Here is a 21261-nt window from a genome sequence, read left to right on the forward strand (position 1 = left end):
CAGTCCAGCGGGGGGGCTACAGATCAAAACGAAAAACGACGGTTCCATGCTATCCATGTGGGGTTACATGCCCACCAAGTTTTGTGTACCCCGGTCTTTCAGTGTCCCGGGAATCCTTGATGGAAATTTCGGCTGCTTCGCTGCGTGGCGGTCATAATAACTTGATTTGTTAGACAGACATAAGCATAGGGCATTTCTCAGTTTAACTCTGTAAATCTTCACTGTTCACTAATATGCCTTATGGTGGACAGTATGAAGGCTTCTCACATGTGTTGCCAAATACTGCCATCTGCTGGATAGCTATGGCCTGTCAACATTCAGGAAGAAATTACATTATCAGAAAACTTTGAAATGAAGTTTTTTTTTTAATTTACATTTAATTTTGAACAAAGCAAGAGGCAAACTGGCATAACAGATCATACGATCATAAACAAAATACTGCCAGATGAATACAAATATCTGGTCTTTTCATTCCACATTTCCCATGTTACAGTACAATTGGACAATTTAATGCTGTGCATTCCAGTGCATTACAATGGGAAGCTCATTGTAATGTGAAACTAGGGTAACATACAGTAATATCTTGTGTCATAGTAACAGTTATTGCATTAAGGCTCTGTGTGAAATATAGCTACCAAATAGTTTTGGGCAGGGGCTGTAAAAGAGAGACATTGGAGCCTTAGTGTATTATATCTATCAGATGTATTGCTGAGGGTCCAAACAACTGTAGGGTTTACTGTGACATTGTTTGGAGGAGAAATACTGACGATCTTGTTATAAGAAAATAATGCTTATCTTGACCTCACCAATATGGTGATCAATTCCTAATGCACTGTGCTTGTGGCCATGCTTTATAGGAGCATTTAGTACCCATTTTGTATGGAATTTGAATTTGCTTAGTTAAAAAATAGAATAGAAAAAAGAATAATGCCAAATACATCACACAAAATAACGGTCATGCAGACATTAACATTGTCTGTATAATCATTAATCATCAGGAGGAAGGTGAAGTCAGTTTCAGTAGCATTAAAGGATAGTAGCTGATAATGAGCAAGATTAAGTAGTTGTTGGAGCGCTGAAGTCCATCAGGTTTTCCTATTTAAGCGTAGCGCAGTCCTATATTAACTAGATTAATGCATCAAGTTAAATATGCTTGTACAGTGGCTTATCTCTCCAGTCAATTTAAAATACATTCTTTGAAAGTATAAAGTTGCAAACATGTAAAATATGTTTCAAAGAGCGGCAACAATTTAGCATGGTTACAGTAGTTGCAGTCAGCAATTGCACGCGATTTTAAGCCCATAACAGTTTTTGTCACATTCAGCAATCACCTCCACACAACCGCTAGTTGGCCATTCTGTGTAAAAAAACAAAACAAAAAAAAAAACTCTGTAGGCATCCCAGGCCCCAAAACTGGAAACAAACAAAGTGGGAGTAGCCTGTCCCCCTAACAAATTACGAAACCTTGCGTGGAGTTTCTCTGGGAATACTGAAGGTAGGGATGAGCTACCTTGGTTCAAATATAATGTACATGCACCTTTAAAGGTACTGTCAGCAATTCTTTTAGGTAGCTGTACCTTTAAAGGTACTTTCAGCAATTCTATGGCATTTCTAAGCTGTAACACTTTTTGCTCCAATCGGGGAATATCTCCTCATGATTCACTAGCTGGCCATTCTCTGAATACACCGTAAAAACACTGTCTTCATACACAGCCCAGGGTCTGTACACTGGAAACAAATAAAGTGACAAAAGTGACAAATAAAGTCTGTCCTCCAAACAGACAAAAATGTTTGCTTAGAACCATAAATATAAACATCAATGACGTGTTGAGGTGAGCTTGTTGGTCTACCGCTTCATGCCCTTGTTGATTTCGCTGATGACGGGTCCCATGAATGTGTTGAGGTGAGCTTGTTGGTCTGCCGTTTCTGCAAACAGTTATAGTGTGCACATCCCACCTGGCAGGTGCAGGACAAAAGAAAACTATACTCAATTCCAAAAATATAATGTCCGCAACACTGCTTTTGACTCCCAATTATTTAATGCAACGTTTCAACCCTGCTGGGTCTTCTTCAGGCAAATGGTGGACACATTTGGTGAAGGGATATATATGTAGGCCTTACAATCAGCTGACATACCATGTGATGTCGACTGGTATGATTGGGTCTAAGAGCACCACTAGTCACTCAATTAAGAGAACACTTACAGGTATTACACAAACCTATACATTTCAAAAAGGGCTTACAAAAAACAATATCCCCAAATGAGTACATGGCATTGCTATCAACAGAAAAGAAAAAAAATGAAAAAGAAAAAACAATCAGTGGATAAACAGTTCCATATACACAAGCCTACCCAAACAATGAAAGGACATTACACCCACAGTTATAAAACCTGTAAATACAGACAGTTTTTTACCAGAATATACTACTACTATAAGAACGGTTTTATATCACATTCCTCATTAAGACCATGGGGGGACATTGTATTTAAAAAGTGAATCCAAAAGGTTTCGCGTTGGAGCAACCTCTTGTCATGTTCACCCCCTCTAGGTGGTTTATTGACCCGCTCCACCCCAATATATCTGAGGGCGCTGACATTATGTCTGGCTAGTTTAAAATGAGCAGCGACAGGACTGTGCTCATCACCTGTTCTAATAGTGCTTCTGTGCTCACTGATCCTGGTCCGAAGCGCTCGCGTTGTTTTGCCCACATATGCTAGGCCACAAGGGCAATGAATCAAATAAATAACATGTGTGGTGCAACATGTAATGACACCGCGAATGGATAACGTCTTGCCAGTATGTGGACGATTGTATTAGTTTAAACTCTTATAAGTTTAGGGTCCGAATCAATAATATGCCAGTGTTTGTAGACAGCTTTTCTGAATTCTGACACAAGCGGAGAATATTTTATGCAACATAGAGGGGACTTACTTGGATCTTTGGTGCGCTTTTTTGATCGAAGACACTCCTCTTGTGTTGTGTGATCAAAACGTATTTTGACCGACCCAGTCTTGTTTATAACCTTTATTGTGGAATCTTTTAGTCAAGTCTGCAGCCTGGGCAGAGTAGGATGTATTATCGCTGCATATTCTGCGCACACGGTGGAACTGCCGTCTGCCGTTTCTGCCTTTACTGGATCTGCTGTTGACGAACCTCCTGAGCATATTGAGGTGAAATTGTTGGGATGCTGTTTTCAACATGTTGGTTGCGCTGTTGCCAGACCATGTGTTGAGGTGAGTTTGTTGGTCCGCTGTTTCTAACGTTGTTGGTTCCGCTGTTGCTAGACCCCCTGGGCCTGTTGAGCTGAGCTTGTTGGCCTGCTGGTTCCGACATTGTGGACAGACTCTGCGAGGTGGGTTTTTTCAGTCCACCACAATCTTGTGATGTCTGATGTTGTGAAGTGAAGTGGCAAGCCCCTAGTTCCTACACAGTGCTCCAGACGCTCAATGAATATATCATGGTTTACTGTATCAAAAGCTTCACTTAAGTCCAGCAAAACCAAAACAGAACAATTTCCAGAGTCAGCATTCAATAACAGGTCATTGGCCACCTTCAGAAAATTCTGTACTGTGAAATACCCTGAAACCTGATTGAAAAATGTCATAGAATTTGTTGTTAGGTAAAAAAGATGATAGTTGAAGAGACATAACTTTTTCTTAGACTTTGCTTTCCTCAAAAATGGCTGATAGTTACTTAAGACACTAACTGTAGGGGCCATTTTGTATGGACTCTGGACTAGTTTATGGGTGATTCTTCAACTATGGTACTTTTTGACCAAAACATTTTCAGAAAACATTTTGTATTCAAATATTATTGCCATACTTTGTTTCCCCATTCTGTCTAGATACCTGCCCTGAAGTTGGCTATGCTGATTTTAATTGAATAATATATATGTTTTGCCATTTTGTCTAAGCACAGCAAGGAAATTGTAATTTTCCATCACCAAGATAAACATGTGTTTTAAAGCAAAAATGTTAAGGCCAATATATGTATAACAGCAAATATTTAAACATCACATTCACATCTTTCCAAATTTTACATTTATTTATATTTTTACATTTTTACCATTTTGAAATCTGATATTTTTAAACTAATACAAATATACCTTACCATCAACTGCACAAATATCAACACCACAACCATCATTACTATAAACTATTATTTTTAAACATTTTACCTTAAAAAATGTGTGGTTGTGGAAAAGACAAGGAGTTGTGGAAAAGACGGGATATGGTGAAAAATACATTTCAGTATAAAATATCTAGTAAAAATGTAACCCCTTCTTAACGGGTGTGTGCATAGGCACTAGTTACAATACATAAAACAATGGCGCAAACAGGATCCTGAAGGTCTCAGCGGTGGAATGGTGAGCTGGCTGAGATTCCTGAATACCAGTAGCAGCTAGGCTAACAATTAAAGACAATGAATTCAATAGCGCGGTGCCTCCACTGTAAAAATACTACACTTACCTTAGGCTAGTGTATAATGTATTCCTACAGACTAAAAATATACAATGTAGGTGAATGGTAATTACACCAGTGGTGGATGCATACAAAAAAAAGGAATTGCCAATACACCCGAAGTATAATGAAATATAATAATCAAATATTTATTTAATAATAATTAGCCACGTAATAAAAGTGACAACCCAATAGCTGAGAAATGTCAGCGAGCGAACAATTCACTCAAGGGGAAAACCGAACGTTAAAGGATGGTAGCAGCTAGCTGCTACCGTTAAAGGTTAAGCTAAACAGACACCAGTGTGGAAGACAATACAATATACACAACTCAAGTTAAATCACAAGAATATACCAATCACAACAATATTATTAATCATATATAATAAAATAAAACCCCAACCCCCCCAAGCGCTGGCCGTTGGAGCTCGGTGGTGCACAGGACGGCAGCTCTCTGAGCTGCAGGCAGGACAGCAACCGCTGAACGGCCCTCCAACTTGCCGGTGATCCAAACCGAGACGAGAATGTGTGTGTGTGTGTGTCAGTGTAAGTGCAGTTGACGTTACTCACGACCGATCACTCAAAACCGGGAGATTCCGCTCAGTCCTGAACCAGAGGAATCGGAGGCAGCTATGTCCCAGCTAGCCGAGGATGCGACTCCGGTGGAGGATATTGCTGCAGTCAGCCTGCAGTGCACACCTCAACAGCAGCAGCGGGTAGTTGGCGGTTGGCACTCCGGTGGGCTCAGCACCGGAGGCAAAACGCAGTCGTCCTTGGGAGGTCTGGCTCCGGTGGGCCCAGCACCGAAGCACAATAGAGTCCGTCTCCGAAGGAGAATGCAACAGCGTTTCCTAGTTAGCTAACGTTAGCTAAACTGGCAACTAACTAACTAGTTACACAATATATAAACACATAAAATCAATCAAGCAGTCCCGAGACAGGTCATTCCACCCCTCCGCACTGATGCTCGTGCATGTGGGCCTAAACACACCGAAAAGTGCGAGTGGTCTCCAACGGATGCAGCACTGACTGGCGGAGCAGAGAAAACGGTGACCTCTCTCAGGGCAACTAGGACCGCGACTGATGAGCCTTCTCCTCTCTGAGGAGATGGAACCTTCACATTGCCCGCGATTTCGCGGGTATAAACAAATAACAAATAATGATTGGCTGCTTAAACAATTCAAATAAAAGCAAAACAAACAAAGACATTTGATTGGTGCACATGTATAGAATGTTGGAAATCACAGAAGCAAGTAAATTACAAAGCATTCTGGTACATGGAGTAAATTCATACAGAAACAAAAGGCATATTAAGCATACTGAAAAACGTCAATTTTACAGGTGCTTACAAAAATATAAAAGATAGTAAAATATAACTCATGCAATATGTCTCACAGATGTATTTTTAATACAAAACAATATCATACTTAAAGAAAGGCTAGACCATGTTGACCAATCTGTACTTTTTTAGAATTTTTCCAGCCACAACTTTTGAAATTACTTGTCTTGCTTTGCTATTGCTGATATTCATATATTTTTTCTTTATTTCCGAAAGAACTTTGTTGTGGGAGAGTAGTTTTCTCCTCAACTCTGTTGTTGTTTGCTTCATTTGCTTATTTGTTTTCCTTTTAGGAGATTCAGCCTCATCCATTTTCTTTCTCAGACGACTACACCACCTACTTTTCCACTTTCCTAAGGGCATGGTCTAGCCCAGGGGTGGGCAAACTTTTTGGCTCAAGGGCCACATTGGGTTTTGAAAATTGGCCGGTGGGCCGCACAACAACCCCATCCCCCACATGACACACGCATAAAAAATACATTTTTTATAGCCTATAATTTAGTATGAAAAGTATTTGTTTTAAAATATTAATTGCTTAAAAATACTGCTAATTTTATGCTGTTTAACAAATGTATAAATTGTGAATTGTGCACTGTCGCTTTAATTCACGTTTATTTCTCAATGATCTTCTTTATGCCTGCTCCGCTATGGCTAGTGCTGTACCTACGGCTGGGCCCTCTCACAGTTTTTAAATGGTCAGTAGTGGGAACTACTGTTGCCTTCATGATTTCCTTTTAAAACTTTCTTATAAGAAGGAGATATCAATTATCAACAATCACAAGCCAGCTGGAACCTGCGGCTCTCTCTCTCGTGAGTGCAGACGCGTTCCCAATTAAATGGATTGCATGTTCACGTTAGATATGCTGCAAAGGAGATAACTAAGAGTTAACTTAGTTTAACATGATGTTATCTCTATTTAACATGATGTTTTGACATTGACATTGTAAACGTTATCTAAGGAGAGTGAAAAGCAGTTTGCAGTAAAGCTAACCAACGTCATCTCTATCGCAGGAAAAAAATAGCGAGCAGCCTGATAACTAAATGAAATGCTCAGCGGGCCGGATGAAAGTGCTTGGCGGGCCGGATACGGCCCGCGGGCCGCAGTTTGCCCACTCCTGGTCTAGCCTTTCTTTAATTTCATTAAGGTCTCTGTAGACCTTTGCCCTTGCCCCTACCACCTTTCTTCTCCCTCTTTCTCTCTGACGAGTTCTCATTGCCCCTCTCTCTGGCTGATGTGGTTCATCAACATCATCATTATCTGGGGATTGTGGTGGTGTTACCCCTTCCAGGAACCTCTCTGCTGCTGAGACCATTTTAAGTCTGTTACGTCTGTTGCGTTGCTTAGTTCGCCACTGTCTTCTCATCATTCTTTGGTCTCTCACTGACATGTCTGCAACAGTCTTAACTAATCCTTGTTGTTTTTTCTTTGCATATCTTTCTCTGTCTTTCCTTAGGAACTCAGCATATTTTACTGGATCAGATTTTAGTCTTTCTCTGTATAGTCTGGCCTTCTCTGCTGATGTTTGGGGTACCATCTTAAAGGAACAGCAGAGAGACTACAGTATGTCAGACCTAGTTGTAACCAATAAAATACTTTAATTAATAACATTCCCTAGGTCATAATATGCAAATCATGTTTCTACACTACATGTTTTTAGCCTCGTGAGACCATCCTGATCTCGCGAGCTTCAGGGTTTCAATCGCAGATCAGTCTGGATACTTTCCGTTAAAGAAAATTTGGAGCAGTTCACCAAACGAACGTCCAATCAGCGTTGGCTTTGAGGCGGGTTGAGGTGTGACGCAACAAACAACATGACGGCATCCACAGAGATGAGCATAGCTATCGCGCAAGTTTTATTCAAATTAGAAAGTATTCCTGGGTAAACTGTGAAGCTATGAGTCTCAGCCATGCAGCTGGGAGGAATGAACGACACAGACATCCTCCACGGCTGATTCCAGTTCATAATGGAGGAATATACTATCTTCAGAAGTGTAGGGCCTACCATGAAAACTTGATGGGAATTGTCGTTGATTAGGTTCATAAATGGTAAGTTAAAACATCTTAACGTTTGTCACGTTACCTAACTTAATTGTATGTTAAACGGCATTAGAAGAATACTTTGTTCATCTAATTGGTTGATTTGGCCCGTCGATAACCAACAAAGGTGGTGATAGACAGATGGTTTATCCAATCAGCTAACCAGTATGTCCGCCCCTTCCCAAAAGTTCTTCAATGAAAAGTTCCCAGATGGATATGCGGAGCAAATCCATCTGGCGGAGTCAGGTTAACATGTTTTAGCACTATAGGCAAACTACTTTGCTTTTTAGCCCTGACAATGTCAAATTTCAAAGGCAAAATGTCTTTTCCACAACCGTCTGTCTTTACCACAACCATGGAGATAGTTGTGGAAAAGACGGTTGTTGAAAAGACATTTCCCCCCTTTCCCTCAAATCTCAAGCCTGATTAGCCTGATAGTGTTAGTTTTAGAGTTAGCAATAAATAATTGTGAATTGTGTAAATAAGAACTAATTACATTTAAAAAATCCAGTTATTTTGTCGTCGGTATGAATTACAAGCGGTTCAGAAGTGCATGACATACAATAAACATACTCTAAGTATAACCCATATTTACCTTGATATATCTCCTTTTTATTACCCCCTATTGGGATACCTCTTTCATTCAGCCATGTGGTTCCCTCTGGAGTGTCTGTTGCTATGGTTACTGAGTATACAAACCTACCAGACTGAGCCTGGCATTGTGGAAAAGACAGTGAACCCAGGGGACAAGCGTTCAACATCTTAAAAATATGTCAAATTGAAAATAAATACTAAAGAAAATATTATATTTGATTGAAATGGATATTAATCCATAACTTATGCTTGAATTTAACATTATATCAGTAATACATTTAAAGTGAGATAAGGTCAAAGACCCTAAGTCTGGCCTGGAGACGGAGGCAAAATAGTAAAAAACACATATAACATGCCTCTTATTTTATAAAAAACAACATAATTGAACAATAATTTTTATATACATAGGTTCCCCTAAATGTGTAGTAAGTGTGGAAAAAACAAAATAGTGGAAATGTTTTTTTGTTTTTTTTATTTCTGTTAGGGAAGAATCACCCTTACAATTTATAAAAAATGAAATAGAAAATTTTAAATAAGAGCCTGACCAATAAGCTTTTCAGTCCACCATTTCCGATGTTGGTTTTGCTGTTGACAGATCCTATGAGCGCTTTGAGATGAGCTTGTGGGTCAGCCGTTTCCGATGTTTCTGCTGTTGGCAGACCCCCTGAGCCAGTTGAGGTGACCTTGTTGGTTCGCTGTTTCCGACTTTGTCGATTCCACCATTGCTGGTTTCTTTGTTGCCGAACCCCTTGAGCATGTTGAGGTGAGCTTGTTGATCCACTGTTTCCGTCATTGTTGGTTCCGCTGTTGATTCTACTTTTGGGGATATTGAGGTGAGTTTGTTGGTCCACTGTTTTCATCGTTGTCTCTACTGCTGACGGAGGCCTTGAGCATGTTGAGTTGAGTTTGTTGGTCCGCCCTTTTCGACGTTGGTTCTGCTGTTGACGAACCTCCTGTGCTTGTTGAGGTGAACTTGTTGGGATGCTGTTTTCAACATTGTTGGTCCCACTGTTGGTTGCGCTGTTGCCAGACCATGTGCATGTGTTGAAGTGAGCTTGTTGGTCCGCTGTTTCCAACGTTGTTTGTTCCGCTGTTAATAGATCCATGGGCCTGTTGAGGTGAGCTTGTTGTTTTGTTGTTTCGGACGTTGTCAGTTCCTCTTTGGCCGGATTTGAGTGTGTTGAGGTGAGCTTGTTGGTCCGCTGTTTCCAACATTGTTGGTTCTGCTGTTGCCAGACCCCCTGGGCCTGTTGAAGTGAGCTTGTTGTTCTGCATGTTGAGGTGGGTTTTTTCAATTCACCACAATCTTGTGATGATGTCTGATGTTCAGCCCTCGAGTCTCCTGAGGGTGCTGGTTGTAGTTCCTGCTTAGGCTTGGCTTTTGCCAGAGTAAGTCTCTCATCTTGGACAATCGCCTTCCCATGGCTATACACCTTGCCGGATGCCGGAGGAATCTCTGGGTGTTGATGGATCTGTGCACATTGAGTAAAAACATGTTTAAACCATTTGCAATTACAAATCATTTCTGAAGCTACCCTTTTACTACAAGCAATATTGTGTACCCCTTCCTTTTACAGTCCCCTGATTACTATTTAAGGCCCTCACTGGTTCTCCTTGCGGCAAGCACATAACATTTCTGCCAACCTCGGGAAACATTTAAACATAGAACCCCCTCCCCACCCCACCCCCACCCCAGACACTCACATACTGTGTACACACACACACACACACTTCTTTCCAATATTGTGCCACTAGGTGACACAAGGACCTGCTCAAACAGCAGCTTGTCAAAAATGTGTAGATATGCCCTGCCATTACATCTGCGAGCAGTACTATACTATGGATACTTTGCTGAGATAATTTAAAGGGAACTTGGTGTATGTCTGAGATACCTCAGTGGAGGGTGTGGCCATGCTCCATGTTGTTTTGTCGTACACTATTGTTGCGTCAGTATCATCGTTGTCAACAGCCTGAGGGGGAGAAATTATGGTTAAAATGCAATACTGTTCTGTGGGTGCTATCCATTAGCCTACACAACAGCCCATTTCTCACCTGTTTTTCATCAGAGTAGTGATATCGTTAGTGGAACACTTTGTGTAAAAAGGTGGTTTCTCGTTTTGGTTAAAATAAGTAAAATAAAGTATCCCCCACCTCAATTTTTTGTCCATCTAAGATAAAGGGCCCTATCATGACATTCTAAAGTGCATCGTCACTCGTCAAAAGTCTATTCAAATTTAGTAGGATGTCCAGTTCACATTGGGAGGGGTTTCGTTCTCAAAAGTGGAGCGCATGGCGTAACAAGGTGTTCCTAGGTCTTTTAATCAGTCATATGGGTGTGTTTGGGGCGTAACATCATTTTAAACCAATGAGAATGACATCTGTCATTCCCTTTAACGGCGCAACGCGCGATATGTCAAATAAATGCATTGGTATTTTGGCATTCAACGGCGCATTTGAAGGAGGCTGCTTGCGAGACCGTATGGAATAATTCTTAAACCATGCTTTACTAAAACCTAGCATAGCCTTCACGCATTTGCACTAGTCTATTATTTGAACTCATTGGCAAAGTGAAACTAACTTCACCAAGGAGTCAGTCAACGACAAGACAGTTATATGCAGTTACTTTCACTATTGACTGACAATGGGTTACCATCGAAAACATAGGCTGGAAAAAGCAACACTTACCCTAATGTTGCTCAAATGACTGAATAAAACAACATTTATCCTGCAGAGGAGTTGCTTATATCTCGTGACAGTGCGTCTTCAGCTGTGCTCCATACGTGTCTCTTGCCTCTCCCCTAATCACTTTTAACCGTCATTACCAATTTGCAAATGATGGTGAATAACTACTCATCATAAGATGTACAGTATTTGGTAATATCTTTATTCTAATTATGTTTCCCATTGTAATCGTGCAATTTGATGCTTTGCATGGACATGCGCTGGTGTGCGTTCATGAATGATAGAAGGATGGTGCGTGCACCTGCCAATATGACTGTTGACATGCGCTCTTAAAATAGCATATGAACAACTCGCCATTGACTTCTGACCAGGTTTAGGTGGTGTATGATAGCGATTTTTAGACAATGCGCGAGTCCCCTCCCTAGGTTGTTAATTGCCACACCCCTGGGCGCAATGCTTAAAAAATAAACGTGCAAAATACCGAATTCAACTTTCCGCGGGTGAATAACGAGTATTACGGCATGCGCTGGTGACCCAAAGTACAGCCCAAAGCATTAAAGAAACCATACGTAAGATTGTGGCCAAAACTGGTACTGCAATCACTTTCATATTACTGTAGAGTATAAGTATATATACTCTTTTGATCCCGTGAGGGACATTTGGTCTCTGCATTTATCCCGCTCCGTGAATTAGTGAAACACATTCAGCAGACAGTGAACACACAGTGAGGTGAAGCACACACTAATCCCGGCGCAGTGAGCTGCCTGCTACAACAGCGGCGCTCGGGGAGCAGTGAGGGGTTAGGTGCCTTGCTCAAGGGCACTTCAGCCATTCCCACTGGTTGGGGATCGAACCGGCAACCCTCCGGTTACAGGTCCAGAGTGCTAACCAGTGGGCCACGGCTGCCCTAGAGCGATGTATCCCCTCCCCCTCCCCCCTGATTTGAGGTTGCCAACCCGGATGCCGAAACACTGCTGACTTTGTGATTAGTAGATAGGTGGAGGGTGGCACATCAGGCCAAAACACAATATGATGTGATATAAGGCCGGTGGCCGGTGATATAAGTATTTGAAATTAACATGATTTCTTAATGTCTAGTGACAAATCAGGGCCATTTTATGATTCATTGAAATACATTTCTTTCATATGGTTCCTTTAACTATATGTGAGTATGTATGTCTCACATACCTTGGTAGAGTGTGTGTGGATAGGCCATGCTTCATGTCCGTACACTACTGGTGGGTCAGTGCCACTGTAGTCAAGAGCCTGAGGGCGAGAAAACAGGATTAACAATTTACTCAATCCCATAAAGCATAATTTACGTAAGATCATTACTTCAATATTCAAAGAATCTGTGGTGTTAGTTGTATAGTTGTAAAACCTACCTGACATGGATTTGGAAGCACCCGGAAGCGGTTTCCTTCAAATCTGAAAGGGATGCGCCTAACAGAAGAAACTTTATGTTTAGGTAACATGTAACAACGGAACTCTAAGTCACATGACCACATGTTTATGAGTCTATTAAGTAAGTAAGTTATTTGGATGACATTTGTAGTATCTGTATCTTTGAAATGGTGTTCATATCATAACATAACATCATATGTTGAATGATTTTCTCTTACCTCTGAATCGTATCTTTGTATTCTGGTGGCACATCTCTAAATAGGTCATTTGAGACAATAAATCCATGTTTGTTCTTGGCCTCTTCAAGCATAAGCCTTAAACAGAGAGGGGGGAGGGGGTGGGGGGCATTAGACATATAAGAAATGAGAAAGGGATAGAGAGGGTAAGGTAGAGAGAGAAGTATGAAGAGGGAGCGAGAAACAGGGAGAGAAGGTGTCCATCTGTGAAATTACTCTGGAGTCTGGATACATTTAAAGATTTGAAAATGCTGATGCAGATGTGATGTATGTTATAAGGAGCATTCAGACACAACACTAACTGGAGAGGCTACGCCTAGAACTACACAGTTTCTAGGGCTTTTTTCTGTTTGCATTCACACTCAGTAGGAACTCTGAGATGACTTAAGACACGTCATAGCTTTTTTTCATGCAGATTTTTTATGTTTAGCAAATTTAAACAGAACCTGAATTATTTTTACAGAGATTAAAAAAAATATATATTGGCCAAGTTAACATGTACAGTACATTAGTCATGATTCAGTCATAGTTATAAATATGTGACTCTACTGATTCTGCTGGAGATACTAAAGCCTCATTAATGCCTCTGTCCGAAGCCTAAACTAGGCCTCACTCACAAATCATCGTAAGCCATGCTAGGAGTGTAGGTCACAAGGCCATCCTGGTACAGTTGCTGTAGAAGGTTATGTTCTGTGGAACAAACAAACAACAAACATGTTTTGGAATTCTATAGACTGATCTGTGCCATTGTGTGATGTCTGTCAACAGATAATGAGGAAATTTACCGAAGACTGTGTTCTTAGAGTTTTTCCTCCAGATTGGCACATAGACATTGACACGATGACCTTCATTCTTGAAGTACTTAACCGCCAACTCGATGCCACGGACTGAGTAGAATGTGTGTAGGCCATGACTGGAAGATAATATTTTCATTCATTTTAAAATAAGATAATACAAAATGGGCAATTTTCCTGTTTTCTTTAAATATTCAACATTCATTCATATACTGTACCTGCAAACACTGTTCCATCCTACAAATTGTGCATTAATAAATACAAATTAGAAAATAGAGCTAAATGAACATGAGAAACAACAAGAAACTGCTCCTGTCACTTACGCCATTGCCACATTGCTTCCGTCTATGATCACCAGTTGTGGATCTTTTTGAACAGAAGAGGAATTTTGCGGTCCCTCGAGGATCCTATAATACCTCTCAAATGTGTTTTTGAGTTGGGATATCTATAGAGGGTGGATAAAGCATGTTGGAACAACAGATTTTTATTTTTAAAAAAAATTGAAATGTTGTGTTTATGTTTTCTCAAATTTCTGATTAAAAATGACTCATTCTAATGCAAACATAACAACTTCGTTTATAAATGTGTACAGGAGTAATAATAAATACTATATTCCATTCATCTAAATCTATACTCTACCTATAACATTTGTGTCTATTCATAGTTTGTTTGAATGAGTACACCATGTGCCTAAACTTCTTAAACTTCATGAAAATGTATCCAATTATGCGATACTATAACACACAAAACATGCATTCACACAGTTAATGTTAAATATATTAGACATAGGTTACCTTTCCTTTAACTTTCTGCTCATTTGGAACAGCAGAGTTTGATAGACACATCTCCTGAAGTGTTGGTCCTTTTTTCCCCCTTGGGTCTCTTGGCAGCATGAAGGAATCACTTGTCATAGTGAACTGAAGAATTCTGTGGGTGTGACACATAGAGGCCACGTTGAGAGCAATGTTGTGCCCACAAATCTGCCACAGGGCAGCCGTGGCCTACTGGTTAGCGCTTCGTAACCGGAGGGTTGCCGGTTCGAACCCAGACCAGTAGGCACGGCTGAAGTGCCCTTGAGCAAGGCACCTAACCCCTCACTGCTCCCCGAGCGCCGCTGTTGTTGCAGGCAGCTCACTGCGATTAGTATGTGCTTCACGGGATTAGTGTGTGCTTCATCTCTCTGTGTGTTCACTGTGTGCTGAGTGTGTTTCACTTATTGGGATAAATGCAAATTCCCTCACAGGATCAAAAGAGTATATATACTTATACTTATACTTACTTAAATCCATTATCTGTGTCACATCTACAGGGATGTAGTCAAGGGATGGGTAGGGAACATGTCCAAATCAAATGACATTTAAAAAAAAGTTTTTTTATAGAACCTCTGAGCCACCCTAACCCATGTAAAAGATTCACCACTTCAAAAACCCACCCCCAGTTCCCCTGGCAAACATAATGACTTCCCTGATTTGACCTACCTTCTGTTACATGGTTCACTCCAGGTGTCTGGACCTGTTTGTGTAACAATGAGGGCATCAGTTTTCTTGGCCAGTGCGTCCATGAAGCTGTAAATCAAAGTTTTCTCTTTAGTCATCAAAATCATGAAACATGCTTTTATGAAGTAACACTCTAATACTTCCCAAATTAGAAACCAAAGACATCAAGTTGTGTTTTCTATCATTAATTTTGAAAAAAATCATAAATTTTTTGTTTGTTCCATCCCAAAAAATTGTTCCAAGCCGAAGTCTTGGTGTCTACTGTCGCCAAGAAATGTCAGTCAGCCAAGTTGAGTGAGAGAGGAGGCTGTATGTGGACAATATTTTGTGTACTTGCTAAGTTGCTTAGTTACATGCTAATCTGAACATTTAACCTACTCTATTTACTACATTTTCTCATTCTCACTCATTCTTTGAATGAATGGAACATTCACGCCGGACAATTCAGTGCAAAATGCGGAATGAGTACTCTTGGTGAAGAGACTCAGTTTGGATCTCCTGGGATATCCCCACTCATAGAATGCCCCTCGTCCAATCAAAAATTAGTAAATAGCTTGACCAGACCTAACTGTTGTATATCAAATAAATACTTGATTGAACTTGGGATGGAAATTAATGTTGTTCCATTCCATAAAACTCTGAAAACAATATCATGGATAATGCAAAACTAAAAAGGTGGTTCAACAATATAGACGGCAACTTTTTTGTCAGGCTGAGTTATAATGCATTATGTTGTAATGTTGATTTCCCATGTTGTCATTGTGTTGAAAGGACAATGGCATACCTTATTTCACTAGCTTCAATGAGGTCGGAGCAGGTGGGTGTAATGAACAGCAAGACCTTGTCCTGGAGACAATTCAAGTTGTGTGCTTCTGTTGGTGGGAACAAAGATGTCACAGTCAGGGGCATTACAGCGGCATGTCATTTATGGTGTTAGAAAGTGTTTTACTTACACTTTGCTTTAGTACTTGACTACTTTTGACAAGAGGTGAAAACTGTATGCACACTACCACTCAAAAGTTGGAACACAGTTACTAATTCATACAAATGAGTAATTGTGTCCAAACTTTTGACTGGTAGTGTATGTATACATTACAGTACATTTGTGTTATTGTCAATTTACAAAAAAATATTAGGCCTACTCAATCTTTCAACAATACTTGATTTGAAAGCATGTTGTACTCAGACAGATGAGACCTGTTGGTCTTTTTGCTGTGAACAGTTTGACTACCACTACCACAATGGCACAAACCTTCACATTGTGTCATCCACTCCGGCACAGAGAGGATGAGAGCCATACCCCTGAGGCTGTCAACAGCCAGGGTGATACCTTCATAGGAGTATCTCAGATCCCGGCCATGACTAGGTAAGAGACAGTAAGAAAATGAAGAGAGCTGCATTAACTATCAAGTACTTGTGTTTAACTCTGAACTGGAGTTCTCATTAGATTTCTTACCTCCATGCAAGTGTTTTGCCGTCAAGTATAAGCCACCGCAAATGTCTGTGTTCTTCCGCTCGAGTGGGCTTGAAAAGTACCTCATCTAGTCTCCCACCTGTTATGTCACTACAACAATAGAAGTTTACGACATTACTGTGTTGTGATATGAGCAGATGACGTTTTCCGGTCAGTTTGTTTGGTGCTTGAGAGAATGAGTTGAATGAATAAAACCTGCATTGAGTTTTCCTACTTCAGTGTCTAACTTTTCATACACCACCATCAGCCATGTTACACTGAAATGGACAAAAAGTGTTTGATGGGAAACTTTAGTGATATCATTATTATGTTCAAATTGTATGTGGATTTTTTGTTAGTAGGCTGTTACTTGGAGTGAGAGACAAGGAGACACTGCTACACCATCACTGTTAGCAAGCAACTCAGACAAACAGCCAAATAACTTTGACCTTAGGTGTCTATGTCCAGGGTTAGGGTTTGAAGATTCCAGAAACTTCCAGAATCCCTCATGAGGGCCGGAGCCACTTTTAACTTAGCTGATTAGCCAGCTAGCTGCCTGACGATAAGCATGATAACATATTTGAGTTGGTCCACATTGTCAAGTGACACTAAGCTCAAACAAGTTGAATTAACAAAAAAGAGTTTTGTATTACTCAGAACAATGTTAGCGACTCTAAATTTATTGTGTATTTTCAAGTGCTAGCAAACAAAGTCATGAAGCCAGCTAAAAGTTAAATCAACATAGAATTACAAAAGACCTCAAATGTAAGGAGTAAACTATTGCATATTTCATTCAAATTATAATATACTAGCAATTACATCTAAGAGTTCATAGTATAGTAAGCATGTTATTATTAAGAAGGGATCCATGGAAAATCTCCCGGAATGGGTCCCTGCCCCCGCAAAGTTTGGCCCATGTCTTAGAACAGCACACTCTCTGAGCCTCTGATAACTATTTTCATTGATAATCATAAAGCAACTTACTTGATGAATGTCATCTTTTTCGCAGTTTCAGTGGATCTCATTTGAAGTTCAACTGAAGAGTGTCATCCAACTTGACATCCGTAAACTAATGTAGACTACCTTTCCCGCCACCTACCAGTTACGTCACCCCCACCACGACTGTGATTGGGTGATTTGAACGATTCCTACCTGGTCCTGGCTCACTGCCAGGGAATATGTAGTGTCATGTCCATGTCGTAAGGTTTAGCTTGTTATAACTCACGTTAGACTATTCAATTAAATGTCATATAAGGGCACTAATGAAAGCAATTGTTTCAAAGAAGGGCTTCACAGTCAGAGCATACAAATAATCCTTAGAGCAAGCAAAAGTTGACAGTGTTAGTACTTAATACCTATCTAACACATATTTAAATAACTTGATTTGTTAGACAGACATCAGAGAGCAGAGAAACAAAGATGGACAAGTTTGACAAGTTGGGTGTTTATTTATCAGATAGAAGAGGAAATATTATTTCATATGATGTGGGACTTAATGGCAGAATCAAATCCCATCTTTTTTGAAACTCACTTTTCTTTTGCTGTCGCTGTGGCTCTATTGTTCTTTTCCCTCTCATTTTGCCCTGCTATAGTTTGTGGTAGAGCATGGAGCAGGGGTTTCCAAATTGGGTGAATGTGAGCCTCCCCTTAGGGTACATAAGGGCAGCTGTGCCCACCTCACCATTTGAAAACCACTGATATGGGGCATTGCAGTTTTCAGGAGACACCTGCAGTCTTCACAGCCTTCATGCTCATAAGCAGGGTATAGAGTTTTGTGGATATGTAGAGATGAGAGGGAGAGGGTGTGTCTAAATGTAGCCAGTGTAGCTAGTTTGCTGAACTTTTCTTCATCTGCATCTGTGATCTCATATGTAGGCTATGGATTGACATCATTAAATGCACAAGAAAAGAGATAGTTCAAACAGTCAAACAAGCAAACAAACAAAAGAGTCCAAAATGAAGACTTAACAAGGACTGTTTACGCCTGCGGTAAATTTCCAAATCACACTGAAACACTGACTGGTTGATTGTCAGTCTTCACCACTTGACTTTTTCTGGATTGGTACATGTGCATTTAAATTCTTGTGTGGGTCTCACAGTCACAAAGATAGAAGGAACAATATAAAAACACAGTTTCTAAAATGGATGGTTCTGGTCCTTAATCATGATTGGCTGTGCGCCATGCCTAACAAATCGACTTGTACTTGCCTAAGTTCAAAACAAACATTGGTAAGTGTACTCACAAATATAGTGGTGTGGTGATCTGGAATGAATTACCTTTGGAAATTAAGAGCATACACAACTATCATTGTTTCAGGAAAAGGGTAAAATCCTGGCTCATGGAGAATTTAAATCCCTGACACTAACATGTCTTCCTCCATGTGAGTTGTTGTCCTCTGTTGATGTTTTCTATGTATGCACATTACACTTAAATACAGATAGGAAGGGTTAGGGAAGATTCTTTTATATGTTTTAGTCTCACAGTCTATGTTTATGATGTTTAATTGTTTTGTTTTATGTGGATATATGTCCTGTCTTGTAACATCAGGGACCATGATGGAAATAAGTGCTTACACTTTGTCATGTTTTTGTTCTATCCCTTGGATATGGCTTTATTCCAAATAAATCTAATCAAATCAAATCAAAATATTACATTACATCACATTACATTACATTTGGCTGATGCATTTTTAGCCAAAACGGCTTACAACATGGTACAGTTTACAACAGTTTAAAGCTTTTAAAACAATTCTAGATAGATAGATAGATAGATAGATAGATAGATACAGTAGATAGATACTTTATTGATCCCCAAGGGGAAATTCAAGGTCTCGGTAGCATACAGACATCACACACAACATGCACTTACAGCAGAAAAAGTAATACAAGTATATAAATATAAAAAAACAATAGAGACAGTAGACGATACAAAAATACTAAATACTAAATATACTAAAAAAACTAAATCAAATATCCACATAGTGTGCTTAAGGATGATCAAGCATGAGGCGCTTGCAGTGATAGGGCAGGGACTGAGCCTGTAGTTCCTTATGCATGGTAAGGTACTCTATGAGAGTTAGTATCATGGTGATGGTGCAAATAAGTAAGTCAACAGTGCAACACTGCAAGAATAAAGTCTAGAGACCAGCATAAAATAAATATGGACATATAAGAGAATAATGTAGACAAGTACATATATCAGTACAAGGATAGGTTGAAGTAAAAGGGTAACAGCCATTGGTCAAGTATTAAATAAAAAGTATTAAGTACGGCATAGGTTCTCAAAGTGCGGCCCGGGGGCCAATGGCGGCCCGTGGAAACATTTCTGGCAGCCCGCAATAACATCTGATAACATCTGTAAAACTGTTAAAACTGTACAACTGTACTGTGTGCTTTGAAAAGAATGAATCTCCGTTTAGTGGTGTTTCGTGGCCGTCAGGTTTTCCTGTGGTGCTTTGGTAGCTGGAATTGGCCCTGAATAAAGCCTATGCTGATAAGAAGCAAGGCACACTGAGACTGCTTGTTCTAAATAAGTTTGTACTTGAAATGGACTGTAACCAGAACTGTTATATCCCAAATGTGTCTGTTGAGGGTAAAGAACCCCAGGGATTGTGTGTGCATTGCAATTTTTCTTAAGATTTTCACAAGTTTTGCCAGGTTTAGCCTCAGTTATGAATCAAAATGTGTTTAATGCAATAAATATAAATTGTAGAGATGCAACCTGGTCATTAAAATTATTACAAATGGGATTTTTTCCCCCAGGTTTTTCTTTTTCTCCCCCCGCCCCTTTGGCGGCCCTCAGTTCAATGTTGGGTTCCTGAATTGGCCCTCACCAATCAAAACTTTGAGAACCCCTGAAGTACGGCCACAATCCAATTCTAGAACAATTTAAAACAATTTAAAAAGGTACAATAAAAAAGTGCATCAGTGAGTGCTGTTTTTATACAGTCAAGTGTCAGTTCTAGTCAGGTGATAAGTGCTAGAATTAGCTAGTTGTAAGTAGTGCTACGAGAGGAGATATTCTCTGAAGAGTTGGGTCTTCAGGAGTTTTTTGAAGATGGAGAGGGATGTCCCTGTTCTAGTAGGAACTGATGGTGCGCTCCTGCAATGAGGAACAACAGATGAAAAAAGTTTGGATTGACCTGAGCATACCGGTGGCAGAGCTAGACGTCGTTCGTCTGAGGAGCGCAACGGTCGGGAGGTAGCATATGCCTGGTTATTACAGCCTATATCTTAGCCTACACATAACTTTAAGACCAAAATAGCTCCTTAAAAGGTCGCTTACGCAAGGTAAGCTATGTCCATGCTTGGGGATAAAACTCCCCCATAACATTTGTTACAGTTACTGTAAATAATCGCATATCTTATGTATGTAGCCTACAGACACCAAACCTGCCACCATGGTAACACTATGTTATAACTTAAATATTCGTCCCACTTTCCGTTGCCTATAGATTTCTCCACTGATCATAGCATATCATATGGGTAACACACAATGATTTAACATTTCACGCATAGAAAAATGGGTAATTGCGTAGAACTGGAAAGTCTAGCCTACTTGGTTGCTCTCACCTTATTACAGGCGCTGTGGGTGATCGGTGCATGTGTATGTGTGTGTGCTTGTGTGCGCCTGCGTGTGTGTGTGTGTCTGTGAGTGAGTGTATATGTGTGTTCCTGTGTGTGTGTGCTTGAGTGCATAGGATGAGTTATGTACAGCATGTCACTCTAAGTGTGTCTAAAGGGGAGGTTATCATTGTTGTGGTTAA

The 21261-nt window shown here is 40.2% G+C and overlaps 1 protein-coding gene across 1 annotated transcript; it reads right to left on the bottom strand.

Annotated features, from left to right (window-relative positions):
- Positions 1 to 8891: 8891 nt before the first annotated feature.
- Positions 8892 to 16472, bottom strand: LOC143121244 (uncharacterized). The gene is made up of 12 exons (XM_076281617.1): positions 16295 to 16472; positions 15827 to 15914; positions 15025 to 15111; positions 14341 to 14473; positions 13870 to 13991; positions 13538 to 13665; positions 13370 to 13442; positions 12735 to 12830; positions 12498 to 12555; positions 12301 to 12378; positions 10323 to 10400; positions 8892 to 9902 (listed from the first exon to the last, which is right to left on the bottom strand). Exons 1-12 carry the CDS (start codon positions 16440 to 16442, stop codon positions 8928 to 8930), a joined length of 2064 nt encoding a protein of 687 aa, XP_076137732.1. The 5' UTR covers positions 16443 to 16472; the 3' UTR covers positions 8892 to 8927.
- Between the last annotated feature and the right edge of the window lie 4789 nt (positions 16473 to 21261).

This window comes from Alosa pseudoharengus, unplaced genomic scaffold, assembly GCF_046254945.1.
Source record: "Alosa pseudoharengus isolate Yale_2024_CS ecotype anadromous, Long Island Sound unplaced genomic scaffold, YU_APseudo_1.1 YU_APseudo_1.1_scf_13, whole genome shotgun sequence".
In the NCBI taxonomy this organism is placed as follows: domain Eukaryota; kingdom Metazoa; phylum Chordata; class Actinopteri; order Clupeiformes; family Clupeidae; genus Alosa; species Alosa pseudoharengus.

Coding starts and splice junctions, on each gene's coding strand:
- LOC143121244 (XM_076281617.1), bottom strand. CDS start 16,442: ATGCAGCTCTCTTCATTTTCTTACTGTCTCTTACCTAGTCATGGCCGG. Junction 15,112..15,826: donor ATTGAAGCTAGTGAAATAAG/GTATGCCATTGT, acceptor TTTGATTTACAG/CTTCATGGACGCACTGGCCA. Junction 13,443..13,537: donor CTCTAAGAACACAGTCTTCG/GTAAATTTCCTC, acceptor TTTGTTCCACAG/AACATAACCTTCTACAGCAA.